The sequence below is a fragment of the Triturus cristatus genome, chromosome 12, assembly GCF_964204655.1.
Source record: "Triturus cristatus chromosome 12, aTriCri1.1, whole genome shotgun sequence".
Classification (NCBI taxonomy): Eukaryota; Metazoa; Chordata; class Amphibia; order Caudata; family Salamandridae; genus Triturus; species Triturus cristatus.
Window position 1 is genome coordinate 51,247,216 of NC_140595.1, and position 21,831 is coordinate 51,269,046.

The 21,831-nt window shown below is 48.4% G+C and overlaps 1 protein-coding gene across 2 annotated transcripts in view; it reads right to left on the reverse strand.

The window, feature by feature from the left end:
* Positions 1-21,831, reverse strand: part of LOC146772429 (mucosa-associated lymphoid tissue lymphoma translocation protein 1-like) — a 66,471-nt gene that overhangs the window by 37,379 nt on the left and 7,261 nt on the right. For both annotated transcript variants that reach the window (XM_085639851.1, XM_085639852.1), the window contains exons 3-9: positions 16,923-17,089; positions 14,579-14,709; positions 12,498-12,648; positions 7,068-7,249; positions 6,733-6,829; positions 5,565-5,615; positions 4,497-4,538 (exon numbers count right to left, since the gene is read on the reverse strand). In XM_085639851.1, the coding sequence (XP_085495977.1) occupies positions 4,497-4,538; positions 5,565-5,615; positions 6,733-6,829; positions 7,068-7,249; positions 12,498-12,648; positions 14,579-14,709; positions 16,923-17,089 (821 nt within the window). The remainder of the gene's footprint in view (positions 1-4,496; positions 4,539-5,564; positions 5,616-6,732; positions 6,830-7,067; positions 7,250-12,497; positions 12,649-14,578; positions 14,710-16,922; positions 17,090-21,831) is intronic.

Genomic DNA, 21,831 nt, shown 5'->3' on the forward strand with positions numbered 1-21,831 from the left:
AATTCCACATTTGCCTTTTTGCCAGGCCATTTCTCCTCAGTAAGTTTCAAAGAGTGTATGCCTGCTGCAATTTATCAGAGGAAAACTGCGCGGATGTGATAATTCTCACAGAACTCGTAATTCTTACACGTATTTGCACAGGGATCGGAATTTAGCCATAAGCTCGTAATGAAGGCCATACGGTGTCAGCATCTGTCCAGACACCCGTACACTCTACTCTACTTTCAAAGACACCTACCCACCGATGCTACAGAAGTTATATAGTTGCTCTGTTTTTTCTGCCCTAGCAGATATTCAGAGTATTATTCTCATTGGGCAAATTTTGAGCACAGGTCACGTGATCAAAGAGTTGCGTGTATCTTTTCAAGTAGAAAATCGCTGCTTGACACGTGCTTTTCTGCTCAAATTCTCCAATTTCTTCTTTATCAGACTTGCTTAGCACAGAGCGAACTGTGCATCCACATGGTTTCTCCCTACCCTCCGAACGTATAGTGTGCTGCGGCATACAACTGCAATGTGGATTCAGAAGATAATTCGCTGTCCCTCTGGTTGCATCAATGTTAGCTCTGAAAAGGGCACTGGAGGTGGCCACTGTTACAAAGGTGCAGAAAAAACACACTGAAACACCCTCAATTATTTTCCACTGCCTTCAATTCCAGTGACCCCACAAGCCTCCACACACACACATATATTTCTTCATGAATGACATATTTGTTGGCAAAGAAAACAGTAATAGTCATGGATGCTGTGCAAATAACAGAAAAATACCCACAGTGTGTCCTATGTTGACCAGGGAAGCAAAACGTTGTTGCTCAGTGTGAGAAAGTTCCTCTGTGACATGGTTAGCCCCCCACTTTCTGCCTGGAAAATGATGTGGTTTCTGTTGTAGTGCACAGGCTCCCTTTTGCCAGGGCTTCTTTCCTAAAACTGTTCCACGATTGGCAACTTCAGTCCACTGTAAGTCCCTACTAAATGGTACCCTTGGTATCTAGGGTATGGGAAGTGGAGAGGGTCCCCTAGGAACCTCTCACCAAGGCATTGGCACTGCCACTGCAGGTGGCATGCCCTGGTGCAGTGAAAAGAAACAAAGTTGACATGGCACACTGCCTGTGTGCCATGCCAACCAGCACTGTCGTGAGGGTTTAGGGGTGCCAGCGGACGTTGCTAAGGTAGCATTAGTCCGTGCTTTGCATCCACGCCACCTTGCCGCTTATGCACACGACACTACATGCCTTGGTTCCCGTAAACACTTTTGCTCGCGCTGCTTCACATGGGAACTGTCTGCCTTTCACTATTTCTGTTGTGCTCTGAGTTCTCGTCTGTACATCGTGTTCAAGGCCAGAAAACAACTCCACTGGTTAACCGGCTTTGGTCCGTCCCACACACATATAGACATAACATGGAACACAGCTGCGATTCTGACTTTTCGGGTGCTTTTAATATTGCACGGGATGCAAGTTATCAACACTTGGAGAAAACCTTTCCAGAGGAAGAGCTGTGCTTGTCCCGAGATGTAAATCCTATCATCTGAGACTTGAGGTAGGGGGTTCCGCTGTCCTAGCCCAGAGGTCTTCCACTGATATAATAAACATAGCTTGTAGCACGGGGAGGGTGGTAAAGCGCTATAAGGCTTCATCCACTGTCATTATAATATGCTATCCCCGTTCGTATTATATGGAATTGTAACCATGCTGATTATATTGTTTTTATGCATTTCCTTGGTAATGTTAGCACGTGTACTGCATTACAGAACATGTTAGTTGAAAATAAACATTTTAAACTATACAGTGTCTCTGGTTACTCACATTGTGAACAAGTATGAGTATCGAAGCGAAAGAGTGTCTTGTTCCCACGAATTCTGAGAGGCCCTGAGTCGCATGTTCTAGGATATCCAATCATTGGTAGCTCCGCTGTAGTACGGAGAACATATTGGATACTATAGCTAGCCGGATAGGGGTTCTGGGTACTGAGGCGTGTTTTTGGTACACCACAATACACCGAAGTCCTGGTTTCCTGTGCATAGTTCTGTGTATGTGCAGAATCCCTGCAACAGCACTGCCTACAGTATAGGTAAGTCACCTCTTTAGCAGGCCTTAGGCAAGGTGCACTGTATCTTAGATGTGGGCATATCTGCAAGAGCAGACATGCCCCTACAATATTTAAGTCTTTTCTTAGATATTGTAAGTGCCAGGGAAGCCATTGAGAGCACATGGGTTGGAAACACAACAACTCTAGTTCCCCGGCACCATGATGGTTTCCCTAAACCTAGGAGTGTTTGGTACCAAACAACTCCTTTTAATAAACCCACACTAATGCCAGTGTTGGTTTTATTAAACCATGTACTCACAGGGCACCTTAGAGGTGCCCCCTGAAAACCTACCCACGCTGGTGGAGTCTCTGACCGGTTTTAGTCATCCGGCCACCAACAGACATGTTTCTGGCCCCCTGGGTCGAGAGCCCCTGCTCTCTGAGGCCATAAACAAAGCACATCCTGGGCGGAGGGGTCACACCTCCTTCCCCAGGATGGGCACAGTGCTCGAGAGGGAAGCTTCAAAGGCCTGCCGCCTTTGTGATGCGACCCCAGCCTCTTCTGATAGCAGCAGATGGCAGTGCCCGGTTCAAATGCCCTACTTTTGGCAGGAGAACTGGTGGGACAACTTAGGAAGAACAGGGGGCGTCCCCCCCCCCCCCTTCCTTCGACAACTCCACCCCACAGGTGCAGGAGGCAAAGTAAAACACACTTTTCAGTGACAACCATCTTGGAGACGGTGGGACTTATCCAATCAGGGGTAAGCTTATGCCCCCTCCCACAAGTGGGTGGCATAATAGTGGGTGTAGACACCCCAGGTAAGGAACCCATTTGTCCATACCTGTTACTCCCCTGTAACACCCCTAAATCTAGTATTTAGGAGGCTCCCTCAGACCCGGAAGTTAGTTTCTGCCGACCCTAAGAGGAGAGGATGAAGAAGACACCGTGTAGAGATGGCTAAGACACCCACTGACTTGACCCCAGCTCTACTGGCCTGTCTACAGCTTTGGAAATCCTTCAAAGAAAATGAAGCCTGTCCTGCAGCAGGCGACCTCCAAAACCCCTGGGAAGATGGCCTGCCTTCGAAGAAGATCAGAACTCCCAAGGACAGTGGACCTGTACCCAAGAAACCAAGGCAAATGACTCTGGTGCCCTCTGGAACTGCGATCTCTGACCACTCGGCACCCAATGCCTCCGGCCTGAGTCCAGGTGGCCCCCAGGTCAAGAAACTGTTACCCAGCAATCCTGAGACTAAGTCCAGCATTGGCTGAGCCCCCCTGAACTCCACGGCGAAGCCTGCAGTGTAAATTCCAAGACTCCCCTCAACAATGACCGGCTCCGGTACGATAAACCCAACATCAAAGGACATCCCTGCACCTATAGCCCCTGGGCCTTGGGGAGCTTGACCGATGGTGTTCCTGTGGCCCACAGTATCCCAACTTACCTCCGCTGTCGCTCGTGTTCTTCTTGCAGCCTCCAGTTCGACGCTTGCAGCCTGTTTCCAAAACCAAGTTCATCCAATGATTTGCACTGGGCGCCCGACACCATGTTTGCATCCTGCACCCAGCCTCCCTGTGCCGCTGGTGGTGTATGTTTGGTGCTGCCTTGTGGTCCCTGTGTGCCTGCCTAAACCACCAAAGCTTCACCACAGCAGCCTCTAACTTACCTGCAAGCAGCGTGTATCCAAGCACCCCCAGTCTCCATTGGTTAATATCGGGCCCTAACTCCAGATTTGACCTCTGCACCCGGCCGCCCCTGTGCTGCTGGTGGTGCAGCGCTTGTGCTTACCTGAACCTTGCCCTCTGCTGATCTGAAACCCCGAAGACTGGAACTGTAAGTTGTGTACTTACTGGTAAATCCCCCTTATTGTATTCCTCTATAGTATAATATTGCAAAGCTTGAAAATTGCACTGTGCCCACTTTTTAAAGTGAAAAGGCACCGCCCTTAGAACTTAGAAAGCATTTCTTGGTCTTATAATAAAACTTGAACAAAGCCTATTTTTCTAAAATTGGTGTGGATCTCTTTTTTGAGTCGTATGTCATTTATTAATCACTGTCTGCATAACAAACATCTTACGGCTGCTCGACCACACAAACACAACCAGAGGACTTTGGGTTTACATTGAGCACTGTACACTTCTGGGGGAATGTCTAGACTCTTTGCACGATATAACCACGTATACCACATACAGAGCCAGCTTCCTACACAATGTATTAAAGGTGTGTAGTTCAAAACACACAAAATCCGCTCAACATGAGCAAAAGCTTGCACAGAGCAAAAATACACCAAGTAGCCAATGCTGTGCACGTTTGCAGCTTTTTTCTCATAAGAAATATCAGTACATGCAGAAGAGTGTAACCAATCTAGATGTGGACACCTTGAAATCCTGCACCTCCACACCCAGGTCCAGCCCTCCGTCTCCTCCCGGCCTCCTTCCGCAATGCCATCTTACCATAGAGTTCTTACCATAGAGTTCTCTTGCAGAGTCACCTAGCACTGGGGCTGCTTCTGCAAAAGAACACAAGGTTTGATTAGTGAACTTCCAGATCAAGCCACAAACTTGAGGCAACAACTCTAGATCTTGAGGCACGTGGGAGTGACACTGCACTACCAGTCTGAGAGACAGGTGTTACTATGAGAGCAGCAAAACAGGACAAACACGAGGGGCATGAGAGGATCTAAGGCTGAGTGGAAAGGGGAAGTGAGACACCATCAGTCTAAGACATCTGGGTGCGAGACAACATGACCAGTCTGAGAGACCAATATAAGAGCGGCAGTATGGCAGCTCACTCACACGCGAGTGAGAGGGAAACAATTCTCAGAAACAAGGAGTGAGGAAGTATGAGAGACAAGAATTGAGACAGCATCACCACACTGAGAGACATCTCCAGGTGAGACAAATTCACCAATCCGAAACATGTAAGAAAGAACACATGGGAGTGCCATAGGATGACCAGTCTGAGAGACATCTCCAAGTGAGACAGATTCAGCAGTCCGAAACATGTAAGAAAGAACACATGGGAGTGCCATAGGATAACCAGTCTGAGAGACATGTCCAGGAGAAACAAGTTCACCAGTCAGAAACATGCAAGAAAGAACACATGGGAGTGCCATTGGATGACCAGTCTGAGAGACATGTCCAGGAGAAACAGGTTCACCAGTACGAAACATGTGAGAAAGGACACATGGGCGTGCCATAGGATGACCAGTCTGAGAGACATCTCCAAGTGAGACGGATTCAGCAGTCCGAAACATGTAAGAAAGAACAAATGGGAGCGCCATGGGATGACCAGTCTGAGAGGCACAAGAGAGAGGTCCAGGAGGTAGTATGAAACGTGTCTGCAAGAGAGACAAAGAGGACAACTGATTGCTTGAAAAACAGTGAGACACCATGCCAGTTTAAGCGACAAAGAGGTGTAAATGACAAGTCAACACTCATGCCCATTGTGAGGGAGGGGCTATTCCATTACCCCATCCACTTTCAGGTTAGAGGTCACAATCAGACCCCAGCATGTGTGGGGAGTGTCTACACACCTGCAGCCGACGCCTCTCTCCTGGAGCTCCCCAATGGGAACAGTCGTGGTCCTGAGGGATGGAAACAGAGAGTCACGAACAGGGGTCAGTTATGCAATCACAAGTCCCTGTCGCACTGTCCATGAGCAGGAGGTAAGGGCTATGGGGGCAAGGGAAAGGCTGAGCAGAGAGAGGATTGACATGAGGTCAGAGGTTCTATTGCGTGTGAATTTTTGAAGCTATGGGTGGAGGTCTAAGCGTGCTGCCAAATGTGAGACCTGCTATCTGGACTGTGAGAATTGTGAGATCCTGAGGTCAGCAAGTTGCAAGAGTCCAAGTGAAACACAACCACAGGTAACACTGGACATCCAACACAACCCCGCACGCTCACGGCTGGGTACGGTCTGCCATGGACATCACCCAAGGAAGACACTTCATGTATTAATCTGCTCCTAGACAAACCCTTGGCATGTAAAGCAGTACAAGGCTTTGTATTTAGAAGGTGTGAATCAGGTAAAAAGTGTGTAACACAACTCCAGGTGTCACGGTCTCAGATCTCACAAGCACCGGTGCCTGAGTCCCCACTGGGCCGGGTTCAGCCACACTCAAGATGGGCTGGGCTCAGCCACACTCAGGATGGGCAGCGGGGCTCAGCCACACTCAGGATGGGCAGCGGGGCTCAGCCACACTCAGGATGGGCAGCGGGGCTCAGCCACACTCGGGATGGGCAGCGTGGCTCAGCCACACTCGGGATGGGCAGCGGGGCTCAGCCACACTCGGGATGGGCAGCGGGGCTCACCCACACTCGGGATGGGCAGCCGGGCTCACCCACACTCGGGATGGGCAGCCGGGCTCACCCACACTCGGGATGGGCAGCCGGGCTCACCCACACTGGGGATGGGCAGCCGGGCTCAGCCACACACGGGATAGACGGGGCTCAGCCACACTCGGGATGGGCGGGGCTCAGCCACACTCGGGATGGGCGGGGCTCAGCCACACTCGGGATGGGGCGGGCTCACCCACACTCAGGATGGGGCGGGCTCACCCACACTCAGGATGGGGCGGGCTCACCCACACTCAGGATGGGGCGGGCTCACCCACACTCAGGATGGGGCGGGCTCACCCACACTCAGGATGGGGCGGGCTCACCGACACTCAAGGATGGGCAGCGGGGCTCACCCACACTTACCAATCTCTACCTGCGCCTCTGAACTCCAGGATTCATGGAAGAGGTTGTACACCTTACAGCGATATCTTCCCCGCTCCGCTGTTGTCGCCGCGCTCACCTGCAGTGGAGTGCAACATGTGGAGGGTTTGAGAGGAGAGGGATAGAGACAGAGAGAGAATGGAGAGACAGAGTGCAGGAGAGTCAGAAGAAAGGGGGTGAAAGAGAGACAGAGAGAGAATGCAAAACTGATTTATTTATTTATGCAACGCCAGTACACATTTTCTTCAGTCCATTCTTTTCTCTCACTTCACCCCACCTCTTCCCCCGTCTTCTGAATTCCCTTCTCCCAAGCTCACCTGAAGGGAGGCAATCGTTGCCCCTGGGATGGGGGCTTCGTTCCTGAACCACTGGTATTGAGGGGGTGGGTTTGCCACGGCTAAGCAGGACAGGTTAAACGGGTCCCCCTCCATGAGGACGCATGATTGGGGGTGCCTCAGGATACACAGGCCATCAGCGATTGAGCCAAACCGACCACTCACTGAAAGAGAACAATAGAAAAACATAGGCTACACCTCGACCAATACTGGACAGTCAGAAATGTGGAGCCGCCACAGAAAGTGTAAATCCTCCGCTGACAGGGTGACCAACTGGCATGGGTGCAAATTTAGGATGGTGAGTGTAAAAATTCAGGACAAAGGGTCAAAATTCAGGACAAAAATTCAGGACAGAGGGTCAAAATTCAGGACAAAACTTTGTGACAAAAGGTACGTTTTACAGACACGTCAGTACCATTGTGAGATGTAAAGCGGCATGCTTTCGCCCCATCCATCCTTTCACTCATCCATCCACACTTCCACCCATCCATCCATTCACTCATCCATCCAACCATTTATCCTTTTACTCATCCTTTCACTTACTCATCCATCCATTCATATAGTTACTCATCCGTCCATACGTACATCCATTCACCATTTCACTCATCCATCCATCCTTTCTTCCAGCTCTTCGACCCTCCCTTTCACTCATCTATGCATTCTTACACTCATCCATCCTTACCTCCTTCTTTTCACTCATCCATACAGCCATTCGCCCAACCATCCTTTCAATCATCCATCCATACTTTCACTCATCCATCCTTCCTTTCTCTCTCCATCCCCCTTTCACTTAGCCATCTCTTCACCCATCCATCCATCCGTGAATCCATCCATTGACCTTATCACTCATCCATCCTTTTACTCTTCTATCCTTTATCTCATCCAACCAACCTTTCACTCAACCATTCATCCTTTTGCTCATCTACCTTCCCTTTCACTCACTCATCTATCCTTACATCCACCCTTTCACTCATCCGTCCATCCATTCACCCTTTCACTTATCAATTCATCAATCTATTCATCATTTCACTCATCCGTCCACCCATTCACTCGCCCATCATTAACCCTTTCACTCATCCATCCATCCATCCTTTCACTCACCCATCCACCCTTTTACCGATCCATCCACCCTTTTTCCCATCCATCCACCATCCCACCCATACAGCCACCATTCCACTCATACATCTATTTGTTTAACCTTTCTCTCATCTGTCCTTCCACTCACTCACTCATCCATCCATCCATCCTTTCTCTCATTGTCCATCCATTGACCCTTTCACTCATCCTTTCACTAATCCATCAAGCCATTTACCCATTCCTTCAATTCCTTACTCATCCACATGTTCACATTAATTTTGAGCTGAGCCTTTGTCTGCAGAGTTGCAGACAGAAGAGGCCCATCAAGAACTTCACCCTCGCTGTAGTTCCTAAAGCAATGGGCGAAGTGGGGTCGGGGAGGGTTCATTATGCCCCTGCACATAGGCAATCTGAAAACTAGGAAGTCACAAGTCATGTATGATGCCCAGTGCTCTGACCTGTGGTGACTGTGACATGGTGTTGTTTACAGGGCTTTAAGTGGGTTGAAAAAACTTGGGGGTCTCTCCAAAGGGCACATCCGATGAAATTAAGGGGGTGGCTTAAAACACATAAGCTAAAAATCTGTGCTTAGCATAGTGTGCTGCCCGACTGGTATTCTGCTACTGCTGTTATTGCATCCAGATATATATAATACATTACACCTACAACAAATCAGTACTATTGTCTTTATCAATGGTTGTTAGTTGCATAAAATAGAAGCCGCAATGGCTTCGTTGTATATAGTATTGAAATGCTTCAGTTCTAAAATGGCGAGACTGTGATAGAATTATAACCCCTTCTTTTTAACTTCTTTCGCTGGCTTCTTTACATGAACTGGATTCTGTACATTTCTTCCACCTGGTGAGGTGCAACATTGTTCTTTATGTAGTGTTAAAACAGAATGCCCTGCCCTAGACCGAGGCTGGAGCAGGCCCACCACATGCTGTAACAGCCCAGATAGGCCCGTTGTCATTCTGTGTATGACAATCATTAGCCGGCACACAGAATGACAATGGGCGGGGTGGGGCTGCTCTTGTGCTCAGAGGAGGGGTGCAAGGCGGCCGCATCAGAGAGCTGAGGCTTCTTGCAGGGGAACAGTGCTGCTCTCTGCAGTGCCCAAAATTACAGACAAAAGGCGTCCGTAAAAGGGACCATCATGGACAATGGACGTGAGGTCCAAATTGTGGACGGTCCATGAAATTTACGGACGGTTGGTCACCCTACCCGCTGATAGGACAGGAGCAGGCACAAGTCAACAGTAGCGATAGCTGGGTCATCACATCACACCAAGTGGAAGAGAAATTTTGTGATTTTTTTCCCCTGTGAAATCTGTGTAATTTCCACCAAACTTGTGAAATCTATTTTGCCAGTATCGAGAGTAACTTTTCTCCGCTAGGATCCACCACAAGAAAAAAATCAATGGACGTATAAGCAGAACAATGGTTTAAGAAGAATATGATGAATTTCAGTGCAAAATATGTCTTTCACAAACATTTTCTTCTTGAACACATCTACCATGGGCAAAAATCAAGCGAGTGACGTCAGTGGTCTGAAGGGAGTGAGGCCTGTTAACTGCCAAGGAATGAACTTTGTTGGCGACCTGTAAGAGTGAGATAGTTGCACTGAGACCAGTGACTGCAAGGGAGGGTTGCTCAGTGTGCGGCCGAGTGACACATATGATGTACAAACATAAATGGGTTAGAAATTAGATTGAGGCCACAGCACTTTGGCAAGCACTGACATGCTCACAAGTCAGGCTTGCATGCCTATCATACGAACAGTGGACACATGACAACAGAAGGACAAGCATGTGAAGTTAAAATTTACAGAGCCATATCGCTGACATCAGTGGCAAGTGGATGGAAGCGTATCCTTCCGCGATATGCCAGGCCATGGAAGCGTATCCTTCCACGATACGCCAGGCCATGGAAGCATATAATTTTGCGATATTCTAGGCCATGGAAGCGTATCCTTCAGCGATACGCCAGGCCATGGAAGCGTATCCTTTTGCGATATGCTAGGCCATGGAAGCGTATAATTTTGCGATATTCTAGGCCATGGAAAAGTATCCTTTTGCGATATGCCATGCCATGAAAGCGTATGCTTCCACGATATGCCAGGCAATGGAAGTGTATACTTCTGTGATGTGCCAGGCCATGGAAGTGTATCCTTCCGTGATATGCCAGGCCATGGAAGCGTATCCTTCCGTGATATGCCAGGCCATGTACTGTGTTAATCTTTAAGAAACAGACATGTATGATTGGCTGTCTGGGCTACAGAGGAGGGACATGGGCACTACCTGGAAACATGAGCTGTTTGAAGCTTACTGTCGGCGGGGTGAAGAGCGTAGGAAGACGCAGTCAACAAGATGGCCTGAGCACGACTGCTATGCCTGCCTCCCGTGTCCAGAGGGCTACATTTCTAGGAGTGTGCATAAGTGGCTACATAGTAACCAAGAGGATGGAGTTGGGGAGGGCATATTCTAAGAGCATGAAAGCATCAAAAAGCTCGGGGTCGGAGTCCAAAACCTGAACATTAAAGGTTTCCAGGCTTACTCTGGGACGTTTTTTGTGGATTCCGAGTTACGTTCAGGTGGAGGTATTTCCATATACATAGTTGTACATTGTTTACAATAAATTTAGGGAAATGCCACTCATTCCATGCAATTAGACTTTTTTTCCTCTTTTGGAAAAATGTTTTTACCTGTGGTGAAAACCTTCTCCGACTTATTAACCAACTTAAGGGATTTAGTCCTGCAAATCTATGACTGTTTCTGCGATTCACATAGGTCATTAAAACGTCTGTCTATGTCCATGATTTTGTGGATATTCCCAAAGTTTCCAGGTTATCTACGTCCTGAAGTGTAGAGTAGGATTTAACAATGTGTCATTTACACTTTTGTGCTCTTAAAATTGTGCATGAGTAAATGATCTTACAAATGTCAGGTCACATCTTTTAAATTCTTTGCGCTCAAAGATCAAGATATTTTTTGTACACAAGGAACAGTTTTTCTGACTCGGCCTTAAGACTTCCGGTCACTTTGAAGAGTCCATCTGGTAGCGAGGGTCAGAACTTCATCGGGTCGAAGCAGCATGGACTAGAACAGACCATGTCCCCAAGGCAACGCATGGGGAAACCACCATGGAAGTTTAGGTTCTTGAAGTCTATAGAATGCCAATCTTACATTAGTGTATCCTTGGGGCACTAGAAAAGCTGAGATCAGTGGCCATTGGTTCTGGGTATCCTGACAAATGCTACAGGCTCTCCCCCTGCTGCACTTGGAAGCTCCAGCGGCTGAACACATTAGCTATCTTGGGTGATTTTGAGGCAATACGGAAACAGAAAAGCAGTGCTTAATTTGTGCCAGTGGTTGCAGGTGGTGGGAAGCACACACATTTTTAAGGACCAAGATAAAAAAAAAATCATTAGACTTTGATGTGGAGAGAGCAAGAGAGACAAAGAGAGAAAGCTGGGCTGAAAAAGGACCTGCAAGAGTGAAACAATGAGCCAGGAAGTGTAGGGTGGTGGAAGAAAGAGGGGTGAGGTGGAATCAAGACCAGGCAGCCTTGATGTTCTTGAGATAAAGAGACAGGAAGTGTAGGGTGGAAGAAAAAGGCTTGAGGTGGAATCAAGACCAGGCAGCCTCGGTATTCATGAGATAAAGAGGCAGGAAGTGTAGGGGGTGGAAGAAAGAGGCTTGAGGTGGAATCAAGACTAGACCGCCCCGGTGCTCAGCAGTCCCATTAGGCAGCGCCAGTGGTGGGCTCCTAAGAAAAGCTTTCTGCCCCTGCAGTTTTTGTTTTTCAAATGAATATCTGCAGAACATAAAATGTGCATGGATTGTAAGATGCTTGAGTGTCTGTAGCAGGATGATGCCCAAGCCCTCGAGGTAGACAAAAGGGAAGCTAGGGCAGACATTTACAGGGAGGGGTGATGTGTACATGTGCATCCATGCATACAAGGAGTTTATCAACTGCACCATAGCACAGCTGTCCACGACTTATTCTCACACAAGTGCAGATCACAGATGACTGAACAGGACAGTACTCAATGTGAGGAAAGAAGGGGACTTTGTAGATAAAATAAATCACAAATGAAGAAGCAAGCAATCCAAAACTGCTCAAAATAACATTTAGTTGAATAATGAATGGTATTTTAAATACCCTTATTCGAAAATATCAAAAGAATAAAACAACGGAAAGGGGCAAAGATACCCTGTCCCCACCTCTTCCCCCGTATAATAACTTAGGCTGAGAAGGTAAAAAACAAAAAACAAAGAGAAACTGCCTGATTCTTAGCCCTGTCTTCCACAGTTGCCTCTGCGGTGCGGCCTACCTGCATTGGGGCTGGTGGTCCGGGTCACCTGGAGCTGAGCCCACCTGGAGAAGATGAACTTGGTGCCGTGGTGAACTCTGCAGATGTACCAGCCGCTGGACTGCAAGGTGACCGGGTTGAAGACGAGCTCTGGGGATGTGGCGTGGGAGACCTGGCCAGAGGATAAGAGATCCAAATCTCAGCAAAGAGGTCAAAGCTTGCAAAGGGTCACAACATAGAATCACCAACATTTTCTGCTTCATGCTCTGCTTAAAAGCTTGTGAGACTGTAGTTCAACCACTCTGGACTAAGGCAATGGCCCGTCACCTGCTCTCTTTCCTACACAAAGTGCCTAGAAGCTGCACCACTGAAGCTCAGGGCACAGAAGTCACCGGTATGACCACCAGATAAGAGCCTCACACAATCTCCATCTGTTGGACAAAGCACTTAGAAGCCTGAATGTGGAAGAATCTCAGCAGAGAGACCAACCTTCATTCAATATAGAGGTGCACATTCTATGTGTTCTGCACACTGTACTTTAAGGTGTCAACACTCTATAAGCTACAGAATCTGACCAATGAGGGCCAAGATTGGAGAATGGGAGAAGAAAAGATTCTGTAAAGACTGGGGCTAGGAAATGGCAAAGGGCAACAGAGGAGCTAAGTTACACATCACAAGACAGCTACTAATCGTACCACACACAGACAATATTGTGCACAGGATCACACAGTCAGTCTGTGATGGAATACAGACTCAACCTGTGATGGCAGGTGGACGAAATTCACATAATTTTCTTCTGTGTAACTATGCAAAACTACGTGTAATTACGCGAAATGCAAATCCGTTATTTTTAACATAAAATACGTCATTGCGTAAATTCTTGGCGCAAGTACGCATTTAAAACAAAAACACTGCGAACAACAGTTGACCGCCTTCTATTGCTGTCACGTGTTCACTTTAAATGTTTAACGCAACTTTCACGGTCGCTGTAAATGTTTACCACGAATGGCGTGTAATTATGCGCAGTGGCATAACGGAGGAACTTCGTGTAGTAAGCATAATGCAAAATTCCCAAAATTATGAAAATTACGCCAGCATAATTTACATTTGTCCAGGCCTATATAAAGTAGGTAGATTTATTCCTAAAGTACCTCTTCGCTGAGTTCGAACTAAAAAGGAGATGACAACATACATATGTTCTGCTTAAGAACATGGCAATCCTCACATGATCATGCAATGCAAATAACTATGAAAACAACAAAGTCCAACATGTAAGAAGGCCACTGAAGAACCATGGTGATGAACGCTTACTAAAGGAAGATCTGCAAGAAGGAACATAGTACATAAAATTCAGTTTTCAGAAGTATAATTTAATCATATTTTTCACATCCATTCGTTCACATTTAAGTATCTATTTACTCCATCAAAAATGCTATTTTAATATTAAAAACAAAAATATATTCTTATTTCATCTAATCAAGAGATGAATAAAACAAATTATTCCACTTTCTGAAAATCTAATTTTGGAGTAACAAACACTCGATGCAAGCGCCTTTTGTGGTCTTTAGAAAGTTGGAGACATGGAGGAATGACAAGCAGCAAAGACAGGAAGAGAAATCGCTGGACTGACTGTCAAGAACCAAAACGACCCTATGAAGCGCCAAGATACCTTTTTTTTTGGTTTAAATCGTCATACAAGCACTACTGGACTAGACTATCCAAAGCGCCTGTTCAGAAATAATGTACCCTTGAACAATTCCAAATCATATGAACATCTTGTTGCCACATCCTGCCAAAGCCGCTTCAGACCAGGGGTGACCATTGTAGGATCATACCAGATCCATGTCAGATTTTCAGAAGCACTGGCTGGGTCAAGTTTTATCATCCCTGTATGTAGATTTATCTTATGTGGATATCCTGAAAAATTGGCAATGATCTTCCCCTCCTGGGTCTACAATGGGCACCCCCACAGCTGCCCATATCAGGGCTTTGGGCCGCAATGAGTGGTCTGCTGCCAGAAAGTGACATGCAGACATGTTTCCAGCATGGCCCTCTGTGCTAAACATGTATGAATAACAACTCAAAGGTGTGCGCTCACTCACTTCTTGCTTCCCGCAGAACCACTGGTAGCCGAGTCCAGGGGGGCCGGTCGCCAGGCAGGTCAGCGAGACCTTCCTTCCCTCCATGGTCACCTGGCTCTCCGGCTGCACCACAATGCGAAACCCCTCCTGTACTGTGAAGAGTTAAAAGTGTAAGCCTTCGTTGCACCAGTGCAAGAGATGGAAACTGAGATGGCAATATCGAAAGCAGGGGTGTCCAAAGTAAGCAGGAGTTTGATTCCATCCCAGGATTTGAGGAAATCCAAATATGGTAAAACTGGCTTACACTTAATCAGAATGGACCAATTTACAAAGTCAGCAAGTATCCTGAAAATCTGGTCATGGTCCGATCCCCCCTGTGCACCGTGGACTCCTTCAGGCGTAAGGGGGCGAGAGGGCAGAGGCCTGGCACCCCACCATCAACTGTTTGCATCATAGTCACGACTGTATCCATCTTTAAACAAGCATTGGCATAGCCAATACGTCTCGCCTTTGGGACCTTATAAGTGTTTAGCCATGCAACAGTTGCATAACTAAATACTTATAAGGTCCCAAAAGCGAGACCTATTGGCTATGCCAAGCGGCCGCGAAAGTGATCGCGATCAAACTTCAAAGCGGCCGTGCGACCGCGAAAGTGAAAGTAATCGCGGTCAAGCGCGGCGCGCGTGTCCGCGCACATGCACTGTAGCTCTAGGCTAGCCTGGTAGCACTTTTTGGAGCCCTCTCAATAAGTCTCGCCAGACCAGCGCATGCGCTGGGTCAGGCGAGACCTAAAAATGAGGGCACTGGCGGCTAGAACATGTGCAGTTTGCACTAATGAAAAATAAAGCAAATGGATTTTGCACCGATTTTGCTGCTTTTATAATATGAAACTGAGCAAACAGGTTATGTTCCAGTTCATATTACAAAAAGAGTTTCATTTTCACAATGCATTGACAACTGCACTGTAATGTATGTACCTACCTACAGGCCACTCTTACCCATTCCTCAGGATTACTTATTAGATCTCTTCCTGCAACCTCCACATGTTTAAAGCATTATGGACTTGCACACACTTGCGCAGATGCAAGTTATTTTCGATGCTTTACATCAACTACTCTTTGTTTTTCATCAAATCCTGAGACCCTGCCTGACTTATGGATTTATTACCTTCACTGGGACCGCGTTTAAGATGAAGCATTTCAAATATTTTAAGGTTAAGGGGTGAGGCTTGTGTTCAAATAATGAAAAATATAGAGATCACAAAAATAATTTGACTTGATGCAATGTTATCTGAAAATATCAGCATAGGAGAGCCCCTAAATGCTCCAATACCTATGAATGAGAGGAAGTTGAAAGTTATGATGGGGCAGGTGCCCTGTAAAGTAAACCCAGGTGCACGGGAGAGTTTAGGGCAGAAAGTTTTTGTGCAATGAATGTCGCAGGCGCTGATGAACATGGTTTCAATATGTCCAGATTTTGTGCTAGTAAGGAAAGGTTACAAATCAATTTTTATTTTATGTAGCAAGCATTCAATCTAAGTGGTATATATCATGTAATATTAAACACTGTAATAATGCCTGCATTGCACTTGATTGTACATGGTTGACTGTGCAAATAAGGGTGAAAATATGTTAATTATTTTTACTTAGTGCATAATTTTATAGTCAATCAAAGCTGCAAATGTTGGAATGGGTATATTAAAATGTAAGACGTATGCAAAATAACCCTAAATGCTGACTGTATGATTGATGAATTGTATAGCGAATCAAAAGTACACATGCGAAACCAGCGTAATGACATGTGAGCAGTGTTTGGAAGGCTGAAAAGATAACACAAGAATGGATTTCTCTTAAACCGATATCATGTTCTTAAAGGTGTATTTTGGACAAGTGTATGGAAAATAACATTTGCTGTATTTAATAAGTCTGTCAACAAACGTGATACCCTGGCTGACATTATTAACAATGCCCTCGCTCAGACAGATATAAAATGTTAAAACTCGAATCCTCATTTGCGCCCTCCCCCCCCCCTCCCCAAGTGACCTTTGATTAAGAAGGTGGCAAAAAGATTAGAACACTTTGCATTTTCAAAAATGTGTCAGCAAAGAGGGTGACTGCCTTGAGAGGAAGGTGGTCTTGGGACTGAAGGGTAGCACCACTGAGTGCAGATTTTAGGTCAAAGGGCAGAAAAAGAGCCTCCGGGTGTAAATTTCGCAAAGGCCATCCCAGGTAATGAAGGTCAGTTAAGCAGGGGAGGCAGGTGAGAGGACATTGCATAGGAAAACGGGTCAAAGTTCATTCAGAGGTCAGCAGGCTCAGGGGATTTCTCTAAGGCCAGGTTGAAGGTGAAGGAGTGATGCACGTACCCAGGTCCAGGAGGAACTCAACAGCTTCCACGTGCCCCATCCGGTCCAGGCAGCAGAACAGGAAGTGGAGCGTGCAGGCTCGCTCCGCCAGCAGCTGCAGGAAGTACCGGCTCGGACTTCCGCCAGGCTCCAGTACTCGGAGAGAGCAGGACTCCAGCTCCTCGTCACTGGGGGGAGAGAAGAGGACATCAAAACATCAACAAGAGCGGCGACCAGGGAAAGCGGCTCTGGCAAATGCAAGAAGGCTCGTCCAGCAGCAAAGTTACATGACGCCCCCTCCCCAAGCAGAATGCGATGAGCCCCCTATACCACCTGTCCAGCCCCCCATACCTCTTACATATCTACTGAGTAGGGGCCCAGACAGAGAGGGCATTCACGCCCTCCACTGGCTTCCAATCAGAAAGCGTATTTCATTTAAGGTACTCTGCTTGGTATTTTTGGTCCTACAACATAAAGAATCTAGACAGTTCATCTCTCTCTTCAACTGGTACTCGCCAGGTATAACTCTTATATATTCTTCAGGCAGGAAGTTGACTATCCCTAGCTGTCGTAATGCCAGATGGGGTGGTCGCTCCCTCTCTGTCGCGGCAGCCAAGCTGTGGGACACGCTAGCCACACACATTTCTAAGTTAGACACTTTGTCCCCGTTTAGGGAAAAACCTTAAAACCTGGCTCTTTTCATCCTAAACATTCAGCTTTCTGTTGGGTATTGTCATTTTTTTGGCTTAGCACCTTGACACCTTTGGGTTTAGTGCGCTTTATAAAAGTATTTTTAATTTCATTATGCCCCTGGACTGGCCCGTCATTACTTCCTGAAAAGAGCAGCAAGTAAAGGAGAGGTCTGGGTGCAGGTAGGGATACAGGTCTCGCCGGCGACCTTCTAAAATCAGCCTCTGATAGCTCCCGCCACACAGGGAAAAGCTTGATACAAAAAAATGTCAGTGCTTAATTTGAGCCGGTGGTTGCAAGTGGGGCCCACCAGCACTGAAGTCTGTGGCCAGGCACTTATTTTTCAGCATCAAACATTTATACAGAGCAAGAGAATGAAAAGCACTAAAAGTGGAAAGACGGAGAAGAGAATGACAAAAACAATTGTCACAAAGGCAGAAAGCAGGAACCTGCAACAGTGAGATAAATGGGCAGGGAGTGCCTGGCAGTGGATTAAAGAGGCCTGACGTGGATTAAAGAATGCGCAGCCTCGGCATTCGGCAAGTCAACATTTAATAGCACCGGCTGGGGGCTTCTGAGCAGTGCATGGGGCACAGGCGCTCATTCTTTTACAAATTAAGCACTGAAAAACTAATCGGTTCAGCCATGCTCTCTGCAGTGTCCACTTGGCGCAAGCACACCAAGACACTTAGGAGGTGTCTGTTTTTGGTGGCATCTAGGAAAAAGGTACTACAGGCAAGTCTCTGGGCAGACACAAGGAGATGACGGACGGAGCGCTGAAACTTTTCAAACACTCACCCCCAGTTACAGATCTGGGTTGAATCCATCATCATTCTTTAGCTCACTTTGCCACCCCAGTTCAGACACAGCTATATGCAAATCAGTCTTGACCCTGTGCCTCATGGGAACAGTCCAGCCCGAACTGCCAAGCCATGTCTTCCCTGGACCGGAAACAAGCATCCTGGGACCGGTTTCAGGCTAACAGCCCTCTTCAGCCAGGCTAGCTTGAATCCAGTGGCAAAGTGAGCAAGGGACCCACGTCTGGGCATACCCTGCCAAATTAGGGCGAACAAAGCAAACACAAGAAGATGATGTAGGGAGTGCTGAAACTTTTCAGACACTCACACCCAGTCACAGATCTGAGTAGAATCCATCATCATTCTTTAGCTCACTTTGCCACCCCAGTTCAGACACAGCTATATGCAAATCAGTCTTGACCCTGTGCCTAATGGGAACAGTCCACCCCGAACTGCCAAGCCATGTCTTCCCTGGACCGCAAACAAGCATCCTGGGACCGGTTTCGGGCTGACAGCCCTCTTCAGCCAGGCTAGCTTGAATCTAGTGGCAAAGTGAGCAACGGACCCACGTCTGGGCATACCCTGCCAACTTAGGGCGAACAAAGCAAACACAAGGAGATGATGGACGGAGTGCTGAAACTTTTCAAACACTCACCCCCAGTCACAGATCTGGGTTGAATCCATCATCGTTCTTTAGCTCACTTTGCCACCCCAGTTCAGACACAGCTATATGCAAATCAGCCTTGACCCTGTGCCTCATGGAAACAGTCGAGCCCGAACTGCCAAGCCATGTCTTTCCTGGACAGGAAACAAGCATCCTGGGACCCTTGCTCACTGCGCCACTGGATTCAAGCTAGCCTGGCTGAAGAAGGGTGAGATACCCTGAAACCGGTCCCAGGATGCTTGTTTCCAGTCCAGGAAGGACCTGGCCTGGCAGTTCGGTCTGGGTTGTTCCCATGGGGCACAGGGTCAAGATTGATTTGCATATGGCTGGGTCCAAACTGGGGTGGCGTAGTGGGCAAAAGAACAATGGATTTAACCCAGATCTTTTGACTGGGGGAGAATGTTTGCATTGTCAGCATTCCGTCCATCATTTGTTTGCTGTAACAAGTGGTCTCTGGGCGGCATCAAACTGTGGGCCGAGGCACTCTACCCTCTTGGTGGAAGTGCCCAGGCAGGCAGGAATGAGATGTTCTTGAAGTAGCAGCTTCCACATGGGCTAAAATTCTGTGCACTCTGCATGGCAGCTCACAGCCGGCCTTCAGCTCTCTGCATGGCAGCTAGGCCTTTGCCTCTCTGCATGGCAGCTCGCAGCCGGCCTTCAGCTCTCTGCATGGCAGCTCACAGCCAGGCCTTCGGCTCCATGCATGGCAGCTCACAGCCAGGCCTTCGGCTCCATGCATGGCAGCTCACAGCCAGGCCTTCAGCTCTCTGCGTGGCAGCTCACAACCAGGCCTTCGGCTTCATGCGTGGCAGCTCACAGCCAGGCCTTCAGCTCTCTGCGTGGCAGCTCACAACCAGGCCTTCTGCTCCATGCATGGCAGCTCACAGCCAGACCTTCGGCTCCATGCGTGGCAGCTCACAGCCGGCCTTCAGCTCTCTGCATGGCAGCTAGGCCTTTGCCTCTCTGCATGGCAGCTCGCAGCCGGCCTTCAGCTCTCTGCATGGCAGCTCACAGCCAGGCCTTCGGCTCCATGCATGGCAGCTCACAGCCAGGCCTTCGGCTCCATGCATGGCAGCTCACAGCCAGGCCTTCAGCTCTCTGCGTGGCAGCTCACAACCAGGCCTTCGGCTTCATGCGTGGCAGCTCACAACCAGGCCTTCGGCTTCATGCGTGGCAGCTCACAGCCAGGCCTTCAGCTCTCTGCATGGCAGCTCACAGCCAGACCTTCGGCTCCATGCGTGGCAGCTCACAGCCAGGCCTTCAACTCTCTGTATGGCAGCTCACAGCCAGGACTACATCTCTCCGCATAACAGCTCACAGCCAGGCCTTCTGCTCCATGCATGGCAGCTCACAGCCAGGCCTTCTGCTCCATGCATGGCAGCTCACAGTCAGGCCTTCAGCTCTCTGCATGGCAGCTCACAGACAGGCCTTCTGCTCCATGCATGGCAGCTCACAGCCAGGCCTTCAGCTCTCTGCATGGCAGCTCACAGCCAGGCCTTCGGCTCTCTGCATGGCAGCTCACAGCCAGGCCTTCGGCTGCATGCATGGCAGCTCACAGCCAGGCCTTCGGCTCTCTGCATGGAAGCTCACAGCCAGGCCTTCGGCTCTCTGCATAACAGCTCACAGCCAGGCCTTCTGCTCCATGCATGGCAGGTCACAGCCAGGCCTTCGGCTCTCTGCATGGCAGCTCACAGCCAGGTTTTCGGCTCTCTGCATAACAGCTAACAGCCAGGCCTTCTGCTCCATGCATGGCAGGTACACACAACAAGAAGCCACCCTGAACTAGTGTCTGATTCTTAAGGAAAACCAAGGCTCACTTCGCCTTTTACTGTGTGGTGTTGGGCATCTCAAAAAAAAGTATGGACTGTCCTCACACACCACCAGGTGTCATGCTTCATCATTGGCAGTCCTTGCTCTCTAGAACTCACGCCTGATAGAGAGCGGGCCTTCACCTGGAGACAAGGAGGCACTTCTGCAACTAAGTGGGGGCCCGAGCAGGAAGGTGAGTGAGTGATTAAAAAATGAATGCGAAATCCACATGGAGTTTTATTTATGTGGGATTTGCTTAATATTAAAACTAAGGGTGGGGACACGGGGGTTAGCACCCCTTGCCCATCAGTGTTGTCAACATGTTTCTGCTGTCGTGGTTTGAATGTCCCATGTGAAGGGAGGAGTAGAGGGACCCCTGTAGTCACACTTACCTCAAGGTCCCTTGTGGTGCTCCTATGATCTGTCCTCCAAACTTGGGGTTACGAAGTCTCGCAGTAGAGTTTGACAAAGGTCAACCTAAAAAGGTGGATTTATCTTATCTTCGTCTGTTAGAGAAAAGATAGGAGCCCTCCTTTTCACGTCCTGACGAATGCCATGGACCCTCCTGGCCACAACGGCAGAAACATGTTGACAACACTGATGGGGATGGGGAGCTAAACAGCCAGGCCTTCGGCTCTCTGCATGGCAGCTCACAGCCAGGCCTTCGGCTCTCTGCATGGCAGCTCACAGCCAGGTCTTCGGCTCTCTGCATGGCAGCTCACAGCCAGGCCTTCGGCTCTCTGCATGGCAGCTCACAGCCAGGCCTTCGGCTCTCTGCATGGCAGCTCACAGCCAGGCCTTCGGCTCTCTGCATGGCAGCTCACAGCCAGGCCTTCGGCTCTCTGCATGGAAGCTCACAGCCAGGCCTTCGGCTCTCTGCATGGAAGCTCGCAGCCAGGCCTTTGACTCTCCGTGGGTCCGCTCACAGCTGTACTATGACCTCAACACATGACAGTTCACAGCCACATCT